Below are 14,473 nucleotides of genomic sequence, written 5' to 3'. Positions count from 1 at the left end.
ACTTTCTTCACTTTATTGCTTGGATAGTCCACAGTTAATGTGACTTTGGCATGTGTTTTTTCCTGAGATTGTACCTTCGTCGGGGTTGACCGTGGAGTTGAAGCTGACAATGGCTGACCTAAAAGGTGACTAACACTAACAGGTTCGCTAGCTCGTTGGATTAGCTGCATGCCACTTCACCGCGGTAACAACCAGGCGAGAGAGCTCCCATAGAAGGCTGCGTGGCCAATTGAAGAAGTACAAGTAGTAGAAACGTTGGGAACAGCACTTGATAATTTTTCTGCCGACGAGAACTTGAGAGATTTAGCGACGGGCTTTGAATCCACAACGGCGCTTTCAGGGGGTCTCAGGCGCTTCACTCGTCGTTTTGTTGCCGTGAACAGTTCATTTATCTCGAGTTTTACACTATCAACATGTTTCAGTGCTCTTTCTAGTTTCGCAAGTCTCTTGTAGCACTTTGTACAGATAAAAAGACTGGAATTTTCCTTCCCGTAAACACTGGGATCCTCTCCCGTCGAACATTTTATCAGTTTGAAAGATATCTATAGAGCTTTTCCCAAAAACATTCACTTTACCACAAGACACTGTCGTTACACCGCTACAGATGAAGCATTTATAGTCTGCCTCGACAATTTTCTTAGGAGTTTCTGCCATTTATCACATTTATATTTGGGACATTTTATTGCAACATTTGAAAAGGGAAAATCGAAACACTTGTTTTGGCGGGAACACAGGGTGCGGCATTCTAACCTGGGTTTTGATTGGTTGTTCGCAAACAATAGCTCGATCGTGATTGGCCATGTAAAGACAATAGCTAATTCGTTTTGCCGCTCTGTGGAGCAGGCGCTCGTGGGGCCTAAGGAATCGTGGTCCCCAAGAGCGGCGCGTAGGAGGCTATGAGCCGGTTGGTTCAAATTATTCATTGACAGAGCTTGGGCTACCTGTGGTAAACCAGGCCTACGACTCAGACTCCGTTACGAAGCCCGACTGTCCCAGTTCAAAAACATCCATCACGGCCTTTGACTACTCAAGCCTACTCGGATTGCTCCTGTTTCCTGTTTGCATTTTCGCTCGTTTGTAGAGGTAGCTATGTTTTTCCTCCATAAACCGGTTCGACCATAGATCAGTCCATCCATAGCAAAACCGTTTCGTCCATAACCATAGCCGTTTCGTCCAGAGAAATAATATTTATGCGTTTTAAATTGACGGATAACACGCACAAAACTGTTCAAGCATCTTGGCAATGACTGACATGGTGACCGATCTTCCCGTGTATTTATCAGTTTGCTTTGCACTATTTGCCATCTTTGGCTCAGTTTTTGCATACTCGTGCTATTTATTCTACGTTCATCGGCTGTACAGTCACATCCCTTCACCTCCAAGAGACAGTTTCTTCTTCGGCCACGTCCCCTACATCAGGCGAGAAAGAACGAGAGGAAGAGAAATACACGAAGTCGTGATAGAATGGACCAACAAGTATGGTCCTATTATTGTCTTCTGGGCTTTCCACAATCCTGTTGTATTCGTGGTATCTCCAGAAATGGTAAAAAAGGTCTTAGTGACTTACGATCTTCCAAAGTCGACTCGAGTTTACGAAAAATTGCAGTTTGTTTACAACCAGCGATGTACAGGCCGTGGAATCCTTACAGAGCCTGATCCGTCAGCCTGGCACAAGAAAAGAACGCTGCTAAACCCTGCTTTTCATAGGAAAAACCTCATGAACTTGATGTCACCTTTTAACGTGATATGCGAGCGAATGATTGACAAGCTGTCACTCATCAGTGATGGGAAGACCCAGGTGGACTTGGCTGATGAGCTGTCTCGGACAACTTTGGATGTTATTGGAAAAGTAAGTAGAATGATCACAATGCTGCACATGATATTTTTGATTGATTAGTGCTAGTTTTAAAAGACAGGACAGTTGTTACATAGGAATCTTATTTGTCACTGTCTAATATGACACATAAACCTTGAATGTGTATAGCCACATTAGTAACCACTAAGTTTTATACTGGCTCCAGGTATTGTGACTAATAAACTGATCTTCTACTATGTAGGCAAAATTTATATCTCTGGAACTTTTGCATTGAATTTACCTGGCCATTTTCATGATATTCATAAATACCAGTAATAAAATCAATCAATTTATCAATCAGTTGATTTATTTATTTGTGAATAGACTTACCAGCAAGCCACCAGTGTTGATAGAATCGGGGAATTCTCCGGTGCTGCACCCTCTTGGCAACCAAGAAGTGTGTCAGCAAACCCCCCTCAGCAAATCCTGTATAATCAATTCATTTTGGTATGATATACATATTAAGTTGTGAAAATGCCCTCAAACTGTGTTGGCCATATTTGCAGGTTGCATTTGACATAGACCTAGATGCAATCAAGGATGATAACACCCCATTCCCCTCAGCCAACTCTTCTACCCTCATGGGAATACAGCAGCAATTCCGCAGCCCCTTCTGGCGCATCAACCCTTTCATGTATCCTTACCAGCAGAAAGTTATCAAGGATATCAAATTTCTTCGGGAATTTGGAGAGAAGGTTATTCTCAAACGGAAAGCTGCCATTGAGAAAGGAATGGATATGCCTAAGGATGTGTTAAACCACATATTATACATGTGCAAGGAAGATGTGAATGTTCCAATGGAAGAGCTGGTTGATGATTTTGTTACATTCTTTATAGCAGGTAATGATGATGGTTATGATAGCCTTTAAAGAAAGCATTTCTGTGGAGTCTAAAGAAGAATCCAAGAGTCCAACAATCAAGATTTCTGATAGTATGGTAGTGGTAGTATGAATGCTAGTAGTTCTACTTGCATTGCACATCAAGTGTACACAAGCAATATACTGTATTTGGATTTGGAAATATGTTATCAAATTGTTTTAAGTGAAGATGAAAAAGTTGTATTATGTGTAGATGAAAAGAGTTGCTCACTTTTATTTTATCATACTTAGTCTGCCCTGTTACAGTTAGAGAAAAAGAGAACTTTCAGCCTGATTTTGCAATATAAGAACCCAGCCTGAACCCCCAAAATGGGTGCTCTTGACTTGTATTCAGGATTTTAATGTATCAATTTCTCACTGATACTTTTTCTGCATGGCTATACCATTGAAAATCTGGATCTTATGTACCTATTTCTCTGAAACTCCAAAAAAATGTTATGGCTTATAATAATTTTATTGAAAATGTTGTTGGTGATGATGATGATAATGATGGTGATTATGATGATGATGTGGTGATAAAGATAAAGGAGTTACAACTATGTATAATATTACACAATTGATTTGATCTGTTTATCCAGGACAAGAAACAACCTCCAATCTTCTTGCCTTTACTGTCTTTGAGATTGGAAATAACCCAGATATTGAGCAGAGGTATTTATTTGTTTGTTTGTTGTCTTCAGAACTTAACATAATTCTGAACTTTCAATTCAGCATTGGTCAATAGTGTGACCTTTATAGTACTACCTTTGGATTCCTTTTTTCTCTCACATATTTAGTGCCTGATTGTCCGTTTTCAATAGAATGCAGAAATCTTTTAAACATCACAACAATGGTAGGATGGTCATCACTGTATTAATTATTCTTATTTTTAAAGAATTCAGAATGAGATATCTAAAGTGCTTGGATCTCGTCAATTTGTTGAGTATCAAGACCTCGGGAAACTCCAGTACCTTGGTCAAACACTGAAAGAAAGCCTACGCCTCCACCCTCCTATTCCTGGTTTCTCACGCTTCACCCCTGATGCCATTGAGCTAGGAGGCTATGCAATCCCAGCAAATACTGGTATTGCAGTGGATGTATTTGCCACACACAGATACCCTGGTGTCTGGACAGAGCCAGATAAATTTAATCCACATAGATTTGGGCCAGGAAGTGATGACACTATCACAAGTTCTATGTTTCTACCATTCGCTAATGGTCCAAGAACTTGTATTGGTAAAATGTTTGCAGAGTTTGAGGCAAAGGTAATAATGGCCAGGTTGTACCAGGAATTTAAGATCAAGCTTGTTCCTGGCCAGAAGCTGTTGTATGATTTGCATTTAACCATGAGGCCAAAGGGAGGAGTGCTATGTACGTTGGATAAGAGATGAAGTACTTGGTATGGAAGTCCTATTGTAGCTGTCCTTACTCAGAGTTGCGTATGGCATTCGAAAAATGTGGAATGTCTAAATTTTATAATGATAATACTAATAATAATAATTATAGTGATAATGATATAATTGATAAAAATGATAATATTGATAATATTTATAATAATGATAAAATGTACAATGTACAATACCTTAAAAAGGATATTTCCTAAGTTTTGTTTATGCAGGTCTTTAGGCCTTTTAGGGACCTTTTCAATGTAAACAAGATCTTGCATGCAAGATTTTAGTATTGCTATTGTCCGAACATTCCTCTTTTCTCGGTTTTTCGCTGGGCTGGCGTTCATGAGGAAAAGTCTCTTTTCCTCGCAAACGTCAGCCCAGCGAAATACAGAGAAAAGAGGCCTATGCTAGCAGGGAAGTCCAAACATAGACTAGTGAAGACAGCTAAAGTGAAGTTGCGTCTGACTTATTACTCTTAACACCAACGGCAAGGATGTATTATTAAAAACAAGACGCTTGGGCGTTTATTGGGGTGAAGTCTGTAAAAGATGGAGTGTTTAGAACCTCATAAATAATTTCCATGATTAACAATTGTATCTAGGGTTTGTGAATTACAGTAACAACAGAAAAGCAAATGGAATAAAACGAAATAGCACAGCAACATCTTACAATACAAACCCGTTTTCTAACCTCCAGATGGGGGGGGGGTGTTATGGCAATTTTCCAAAACCCTAGCCTAAAAAAATCCCCCCCCCCTCGAATCCAAGCCCAAAAAATCGTGACCCTCCTTAGAATGGACGCCAAAAATTTGCAACCCCGGCCCCTATAGTAGGAAACATTGTGAGCTGAATAAAATTTTGATTTCAACAATGACTTGCTTGCTCACTATTATATTAAAACCAGACTTAAATTCGACGCAAAAAATGTGACCCCCCTTTAATGACAGCCCCCCCAAAATGTGCCCCCCCTAAATCCGCGCCCAAAGATATGAGCCCCCTACATATTTGCCGCCGCTCAGTAATTAATGACCACTCCCTTTGTTTAAAAAGATAAGTTTAAAATATTATAGAGAGCTCTGAAATAGTTTATTAAAACTATCTAAAAAATCTCTAACAATACACAAGATCCTAGAGAACTGACCATATTGAACAAACCTCTGGAATAAGACTTAAATGTTTTAAATATTCCATCGATAGTACAATAAATAGCCACAGTATTTAAACCAACAGTCCAAATGGAAGACATATTTTTCTCTTAATAATGGGTGTAAAACATTTTCAAAAGACATAGAAATAAGCAAAACCTTCTGCCACCATACCATGAATACTGCCAGAATAGCTTAGACTACATTGAAGCTGATAGTTAATGTCAAACATTGTGATTATTTCAGGCACTTCTGTCAACATCAAATATGATATTATTTTCTTGATAAAGCTGATAAACTGGTATACAAGTCATTACCAAAGTTCATGATACTGACCAACAGCGAGGTAGTAATTGATTATTATAATCCTATATATGAGGGCACACAAAGTTATAGCCCATAGCTGTCAACCTCGCTTTAGGAAAAATCTTGAGAAAATGTCTATCAAAAGTATCAAGAAGGCTAATGCGGGAGAAACTGTAGTACGCACCTGTTGGCGTGTTAGATGGTCTGGTAGTACGCACCTGTTGGCATGTGAGATGGTCTGGTAGAACGCACCTGTTGGCGTGTGAGATGGTCTGGTAGTACGCACCTGTTGGCGTATTAGATGGTCTGGTAGTACGCACCTGTTGGCGTATTAGATGGTCTGGTAGAACGCACCTGTTGGCGTATGAGATGGTCTGGTAGTACGCACCTGTTGGCGTGTGAGATGGTCTGGTAGTACGCACCTGTTGGCGTATGAGATGGCCTGGTAGTACGCACCTGTTGGCGTGTGAGATGGTCTGGTAGTACGCACCTGTTGGCGTGTGAGATGGTCTGGTAGTAACGCACCTGTTGGCGTATGAGATGGTCTGGTAGTACGCACCTGTTGGTGTATGAGATGGTCTGGTAGTACGCACCTGTTGGCGTATGAGATGGTCTGGTAGTACGCACCTGCTGGCGTGTGAGATGGTCTGGTAGTACGCACCTGTTGGCTTGTGAGATGGTCTGGTAGTACGCACCTGTTGGCGTATGAGATGGTCTGGTAGTACGCACCTGTTGGCGTATGAGATGGTCTGGTAGTACGCACCTGTTGGCGTATGAGATGGTCTGGTAGTACGCACCTGTTGGCGTGTGAGATGGTCTGGTAGTACGCACCTGTCGGCGTATGAGTTGGTCTGGTAGTATGCACCTGTTGGCGTGTGAGATGGTCTGGTAGTACGCACCTGTTGGCGTGTGAGATGGTCTGGTAGTACGCACCTGTAGGCCTATGAGATGGTCTGGTATTACGCACCTGTTGGCGTGTGAGATTGTCTGGTAGTAACGCACCTGTTGGCGTATGAGATGGTCTGGTAGTACGCACCTGTTGGCGTATGAGATGGTCTGGTAGTATGCACCTGTTGGCGTGTGAGATGGTCTGGTAGTAACGCACCTGTTGGCGTGTGAGATAGTCTGGTAGTACGCACCTGTTGGCGTATGAGATGGTCTGGTAGTACGCACCTGTTGGCATGTGAGATGGTCTGGTAGTAACGCACCTGTTGGCGTGTGAGATGGTCTGGTAGTACGCACCGGTTGGCGTATGAGATGGTCTGCTAGTACACACCTGTTGGCGTGTGAGATGGTCTGGTAGTACGCACCTGTTGGCGTATGAGTTGGTCTGGTATTACGCACCTGTTGGCGTATGAGATGGTCTGGTAGTACGCACCTGTTTGCGTGTGAGATGGTCTGGTAGTACGCACCTGTTGGCGTGTGAGCTGGTCTGGTAGTACGCACCTGTTGGCATGTGAGTTGGTCTGGTAGTAACGCACCTGTTGGCGTGTGAGATGGTCTGGTAGTACGCACCTGTTGGCGTATGAGATTGTCTGGTGGTACGCACCTGTTGGCGTGTGAGATGGTCTGGTAGTACACACCTGTTGGCGTGTGAGATGGTCTGGTAGTACACACCTGTTGGCGTATGAGTTGGTCTGGTATTACGCACCTGTTGGCGTATGAGATGGTCTGGTAGTACGCACCTGTTTGCGTGTGAGATGGTCTGGTAGTACGCACCTGTTGGCGTGTGAGATGGTCTGGTAGTACGCACCTGTTGGCATGTGAGTTGGTCTGGTAGTAACGCACCTGTTGGCGTGTGAGATGGTCTGGTAGTACGCACCTGTTGGCGTATGAGATTGTCTGGTGGTACGCACCTGTTGGCGTGTGAGATGGTCTGGTAGTACACACCTGTTGGCGTGTGAGATGGTCTGGTAGTACGCACCTGTTGGCGTATGAGATGGTCTGGTAGTACGCACCTATTGGCGTGTGAGATGGTCTGGTAGTACGCACCTGTTGGCGTGTGAGATGGTCTGGTAGTACGCACCTGTTGGCGTGTGAGATGGTCTGGTAGTACGCACCTGTTGGCGTGTGAGATGATCTGGTAGTACGCACCTATTGGCGTGTGAGATGGTCTGGTAGTACGCACCTATTGGCGTGTGAGATGGTCTGGTAGTACGCACCTGTTGGCGTGTGAGATGATCTGGTAGTACGCACCTATTGGCGTGTGAGATGGTCTGGTAGTACGCACCTGTTGGCGTGTGAGATGATCTGGTAGTACGCACCTGTTGGCGTATGAGATGGTCTGGTAGTACGCACCTATTGGCGTGTGAGATTGTCTGGTAGTACGCCACCCGTTGGCGTGTGAGATGGTCTGGTAGTACGCACCTGTTGGCTTGTGAGATGGTCTGGTAGTACACACCTGTTGGCGTGTGAGATGGTCTGGTAGTACGCACCTGTTGGCGTATGAGATGGTCTGGTAGTACGCACCTATTGGCGTGTGAGATTGTCTGGTAGTACGCACCTGTTGGCGTGTGAGATGGTCTGGTAGTACGCACCTGTTGGCGTATGAGATGGTCTGGTAGTACGCACCTGTTGGCGTATGAGATGGTCTGGTAGTACGCACCTGTTGGCGTATTAGATGGTCTGGTAGTACGCACCTGTTGGCGTATGAGTTGGTCTGGTAGTACGCACCTGTTGGCGTGTGAGATGGTCTGGTAGTACACACCTGTTGGCGTGTGAGATGGTCTGGTAGTACGCACCTGTTGGCGTATGAGATGGTCTGGTAGTACGCACCTATTGGCGTGTGAGATTGTCTGGTAGTACGCACCTGTTGGCGTGTGAGATGGTCTGGTAGTACGCACCTGTTGGCGTATGAGATGGTCAGGTAGTACGCACCTGTTGGCGTATGAGATGGTCTGGTAGTACGCACCTGTTGGCGTATTAGATGGTCTGGTAGTACGCACCTGTTGGCGTATGAGATGGTCTGGTAGTACGCACCTGTTGGCGTATGAGATGGTCTGGTAGTACACACCTGTTGGCGTGTGAGATGGTCTGGTAGTACGCACCTGTTGGCGTATTAGATGGTCTGGTAGTACGCACCTGTTGGCGTGTGAGATGGTCTGGTGGTACGCACCTGTTGGCGTGTGAGATGGTCTGGTAGTATGCACCTGTTGGCGTGTGAGTTGGTCTGGTAGTACGCACCCGTTGGCGTATGAGATGGTCTGGTAGTACGCACCTGTTGGCGTGTGAGATGGTCTGGTAGTACACACCTGTTGGCGTGTGAGATGGTCTGGTAGTACGCACCTGTTGGCATGTGAGATGGTCTGGTAGTACGCACCTGTTGGCGTGTGAGATGGTCTGGTAGTACGCACCTGTTGGCGTGTGAGATGGTCTGGTAGTACGCACCTGTTGGCGTGTGAGATGGTCTGGTAGTACGCACCTGTTGGCGTGTGAGATGGTCTGGTAGTACGCACCTGTTGGACTGTGAGATTGTCTGGTATTACGCACCTGTTGGCGTGTGAGATGGTCTGGTAGTACACACCTGTTGGCGTGTGAGATGGTCTGGTAGTACGCACCTGTTGGCGTATGAGATGGTCTGGTAGTACACACCTGTTGGCGTATGAGATGGTCTGGTAGTACACACCTGTTCGCGTATGAGTTGGTCTGGTAGAACGCACCTGTTGGCGTGTGAGATGGTCTGGTATTACGCACCTGTTGGCGTGTGAGATGGTCTGGTAGTACGCACCTGCTGGCGTATGAGTTGGTCTGGTAGTACACACCTATTGGCGTGTGAGATGGTCTGGTAGTACACACCTGTTGGCGTGTGAGATGGTCTGGTAGTACACACCTGTTGGCGTATGAGATGGTCTGGTAGTACGCACCTGTTGGCGTGTGAGATGGTCTGGTAGTACACACCTATTGGCGTATGAGTTGGTCTGGTAGTACGCACCTGTTGGCGTATGAGATGGTCTGGTAGTAACGCACCTGTTGGCGTGTGAGATGGTCTGGTAGTACACACCTATTGGCGTATGAGTTGGTCTGGTAGTACGCACCTGTTGGCGTGTGAGATGGTCTGGTAGTAACGCACCTGTTGGCGTGTGAGTTGGTCTGGTAGTACACACCTATTGGCGTATGAGTTGGTCTGGTAGTACGCACCTGTTCGCGTGTGAGATGGTCTGGTAGTACGCACCTGTTGGCGTATGAGATGGTCTGGTAGTACGCACCTGTTGGCGTGTGAGATGGTCTGGTAGTACGCACCTGTTGGCGTGTGAGATGGTCTGGTAGTACGCACCTGTTGGCGTATGAGATGGTCTGGTAGTACGCACCTGTTGGCGTATGAGATGGTCTGGTAGTACGCACCTGTTCGCCTATGAGATGGTCTGGTAGTACACACCTGTTGGCGTGTGAGATGGTCTGGTAGTACGCACCTGTTCGCCTATGAGATGGTCTGGTAGTACACACCTGTTGGCGTGTGAGATGGTCTGGTAGTATGCACCTGTTGGCGTGTGAGATGGTCTGGTAGTAACGCACCTGTTGGCGTGTGAGTTGGTCTGGTAGTACACACCTATTGGCGTATGAGTTGGTCTGGTAGTACGCACCTGTTGGCGTATGAGATGGTCTGGTAGTACGCACCTGTTGGCGTGTGAGATGGTCTGGTAGTACGCACCTGTTGGCGTATGAGTTGGTCTGGTAGTACGCACCTGTTGGCGTATAAGATGGTCTGGTATTACGCACCTGTTGGCGTGTGAGATGGTCTGGTAGTACACACCTGTTGTCGTGTGAGATGGTCTGGTAGTACACACCTGTTGGCGTATGAGATGGCCTGGTAGTACGCACCCGTTGGCGTGTGAGATGGTGTGGTAGTACGCACCTGTTGGCGTATGAGATGGTCTGGTAGAACGCACCTGTTGGCGTATGAGTTGGTCTGGTAGTATGCACCTGTTGGCGTATGCGATGGTTTGGTAGAACGCACCTATTGGCGTATGAGTTGGTCTGGTAGTACGCACCTGTTGGCGTGTGAGATGGTCTGGTAGTACACACCTGTTGGCGTGTGAGATGGTCTGGTAGTACGCACCTGTTGGCGTATGAGATGGCCTGGTAGTACGCACCCGTTGGCGTGTGAGATGGTGTGGTAGTACGCACCTGTTGGCGTATGAGATGGTCTGGTAGAACGCACCTGTTGGCGTATGAGTTGGTCTGGTAGTATGCACCTGTTGGCGTATGCGATGGTTTGGTAGAACGCACCTATTGGCGTATGAGTTGGTCTGGTAGTACGCACCTGTTGGCGTGTGAGATGGTCTGGTAGTACACACCTGTTGGCGTGTGAGATGGTCTGGTAGTACGCACCTGTTGGCGTGTGAGATGGTCTGGTAGTACGCACCTGTTGGCGTATGAGATTGTCTGGTAGTACGCACCTGTTGGCGTGTGAGATGGTCTGGTAGTACGCACCTGTTGGCGTATGAGATGGTCTGGTAGTACGCACCTGTTGGCGTATGAGATGGTCTGGTAGTACGCACCTGTTGGCGTATGCGATGGTTTGGTAGAACGCACCTATTGGCGTATGAGTTGGTCTGGTAGTACGCACCTGTTGGCGTGTGAGATGGTCTGGTAGTACACACCTGTTCGCGTATGAGATGGTCTGGTAGTACGCACCTGTTGGCGTATGAGATGGTCTGGTGGTACGCACCTGTTGGCGTGTGAGACGGTCTGGTAGTACGCACCCGTTGGCGTGTGAGCTGGTCTGGTAGTACGCACCAGTTGGCGTATGAGTTGGTCTGGTAGTACGCACCTGTTGGCGTGTGAGATGGTCTGGTAGTATAGACTTGTTGGCGTATGAGCCAACTGTAACTGTACAAAATCAATCCGCCACTTTTCGTGCACAAATTTTCTGCACTAACATAATCATTTCTCTAGACTCGAGTACAGATAAAATGCTTCTGATCACAACACAATCCTATTTTTGTATCCTATTTTTAGGTTTTATGAATTAGGTTTTTGTGGTATAATATTTGTATCGTAAGAAATTATCAGTTTTTTCTTTAATGCTTTTCTCCAAACTTCTTTAGGTTAATCTCAGCAAGATTCTGAAATCAAGCTGAGACACAAGCTGCTGGCTAAGAGGAATGACCCAGGGAAGGATGTACATATAAGTCATTGGTATTTGATGTAGGTCACCAAAAATAAACACATATAAAGTAACAAAATGTAAGATAATATTTTAATGGAAAAATTGTTCTAAAAACTGAACAAGAGTTATAAAAGTAAAAAACCAATTTTTTCCAAGTTAGCCTGACAGGTTCTTGTATAATGTGTGGTTAGTGACATTTAGGCTATTTATGTTCATAAATAGTCTCTTGCTATTAATGACTCATTGAGGTAGTAAGTTAATTATAAAAAAACAAAAACAGGTCTCCTATATGATCCTTTAGATCATATTTAAAACTATTTAGGAATCAATTTTCCTATTTCAACCTATTTCAAATTATACGCTTAATAGATGCTTATAAAAAGGATTCTAATTTGATAATTTTAGGTTAACAGGTTCATTCTAGGTTCTTATATGTGGTTCTTAACTGTATAATAAAATAATGTACTCAGAATGTTTTCAAATATGTTGGAGTGCTTTTAATCCACCCTTAGCAAAGTTACATTTTAAAGCACAAGAGAGAAGGTTAATAAAGATATTTTTCCAATATTTGAATTGCGTATTTTAAAACTTCGTGACGCGATGTCCGTTCGTCCCCAAAAGGCATCGTATGACAACCAAACATGGCAGGTGTCATGTATATGTCCAATGAGGTGCAAAACTGTGGTCACATGATTTGTGACGTTCTTATGACGTCACTAGAAGCAAAATATGCTGACGTCACCAAAGTAATAAATATTTATATTTCACGAAGAAAACATCATATGGCAACACTGTGGTCACATGATTTGTGATGTCATCGATGACGTCACTAGAAGCAAAATATGCTGACGTCATCAAAAGAAGAAATATTTATATTTCACGAAGGAAGCATCGTATGGCAACCAAACTCGGTAGATGTCATGTACTTGTCAAGGGGGATGCAACAATATGGTCACATGTTGTGTGACGTCATCGATGACGTCACTTGAAGTAAAAAACGATTAAAAGCAAAAACATTCATATCTCTTGAAAGAAACATTTTTTCACAACCAAACTCGGTAGGTGGATGGTGTTTTATATGGGGTGTAATGTGATGGTCACGTGACGTCATCTATGCATTTAGGCAATGCCTAAATCTATATATTATCCTTTGTATTGTCAAACATGGGAATGAAATAACCAAAATACATCCCGGCGACACATTGTTTCTTTTCTCTTATAAAACAAATAGAGAAACCATGAAACAAAGGTTTAGTGATCAGCCAAGACAGTGGCTGCAAAGAAAAGTGGGTCTTGTATGAATATGGCTCATGAATGGAAAATCTGCCAACTGCCCCAGGCAAATCTATCAATTTATTGATTTTACTGATTTATTGATTTTGGAATGACCAGCAAATCTGAGTTACTTGAGTTCTCACTTCTCTATGAGAACTTCTAGTTATAAACATATTCTCTTTTTTATATACATAATTTATTATGCCTAGCGCGTTGAATTGGATAAACTTTATAAAATCAGGATTATTGGGGATCGGATTAGGATTCTCCGGGTTTGTTACTGAACGAGAGAAGTCTGGAGGCTCTGGTGCCCAGGTTAGTAGACGAGCTTTGAAGAGCATGAATGTGTTGAAGAATTTGATTTCTACCACTACACTGTAAATTGCGCGTTGGTGTGTATATGCAAAGAAACGCGGCGCTTGGATTCAAATAGCGAAAAGGCTTGAAAATCTTTCTCGTTTTCCGAGAATCCTAATCCGATCCCCAATCCCCGAGAATCGTTATCCGATGCCCGATGCACATTTTCAAGGAGCCCCATCTCCGGCCGTCTCAGGAGCTGAAATGTTTATCAGCTCAGGGGGGGGGGGGGGGGGGACGGAATTGCATTCCGCCCTTGCCTTTTTGCTGGGGTCCCTGTGTCAGAGAGTGAACTGAAAACTAACAACAGCGCAAACCAAATACTTCATATTTGCAAACATTGCGCCATTTTCTCCTACTGCATACCCCGTGGTGATGTTAAGAAGACGCGCATGCGTATCCAATACCTTAATTACTGGTCTTTTTAGGCGAAAATGTACGCGTTATCTGGTAATTTCTGCAATACGCTTTTTTGACACCAAACAGGTATCTAACATGTAGTATTTATGTCAGCAATGTGACGTTTCTATAGGGTTACAGGTGATTGATTTAAATAAGAAATATTCGCCATTTGGAAACTAATGGTTATGGTATCAGTCCATTTGACAAAAAGCCCTAGAACAACTCTTTTGAAAGGTGGTTCAAATCCTCTGACTATACATTTTGACTTCTCAGGTGCGTAGCCAGAAATTCCTGACTGGGGTGCACAGTCATTGGTATCATATGATACAGTATTTTATGATCCTTCAATAAGAAAGACTTAGGAGTGTGTGAGCCCTTGCGCAACCCCCTTAGCTACGTACCTTCCTCTGGTCTTATACTATGAGTCAAAGCTCTTTTATGAGTGATGAATGCAGAGGTCTGATATGATATTTGTCCCAATTATTATCTGGGAGAACAAATGCAGAAATAAAACAATCCCAAAAGAAATTCAGGATTTCAGTTTGTGTCAGCAAAGGCTTTGATTTTCTGCCGGTTCAGATCCTTTTGTTTCACAGTTGTGCATAATGATCTCACAATGGAATCCACAGATGCAATTGTTCATGCTACAGATGAGTGACTGAAGCATGGGCGAGGTGTGAGTACCTGTGACCTCATAGTTTTTTTAAGGGGGGGTGAGTATCTGCAGCCAGTCTAAAAGTCATGAGGCTCAAGATAGAATTAAGGGGGCACCCCATT

At 44.3% G+C, this 14,473-nt stretch overlaps 1 protein-coding gene across 1 annotated transcript; it reads left to right on the top strand.

Annotated features, from left to right (window-relative positions):
* Positions 1-937: 937 nt before the first annotated feature.
* Positions 938-4,761, top strand: LOC5514253 (cholesterol 24-hydroxylase). The gene is made up of 4 exons (XM_001634408.3): positions 938-1,849; positions 2,362-2,695; positions 3,312-3,384; positions 3,608-4,761. Exons 1-4 carry the CDS (start codon positions 1,244-1,246, stop codon positions 4,101-4,103), a joined length of 1,509 nt encoding a protein of 502 aa, XP_001634458.3. The 5' UTR covers positions 938-1,243; the 3' UTR covers positions 4,104-4,761.
* Positions 4,762-14,473: the final 9,712 nt, after the last annotated feature.

This window comes from Nematostella vectensis, chromosome 3 (genome assembly GCF_932526225.1).
Source record: "Nematostella vectensis chromosome 3, jaNemVect1.1, whole genome shotgun sequence".
Lineage (NCBI taxonomy): Eukaryota > Metazoa > Cnidaria > Anthozoa > Actiniaria > Edwardsiidae > Nematostella > Nematostella vectensis.
This window is presented reverse-complemented; position numbering and strand designations above follow the sequence as displayed.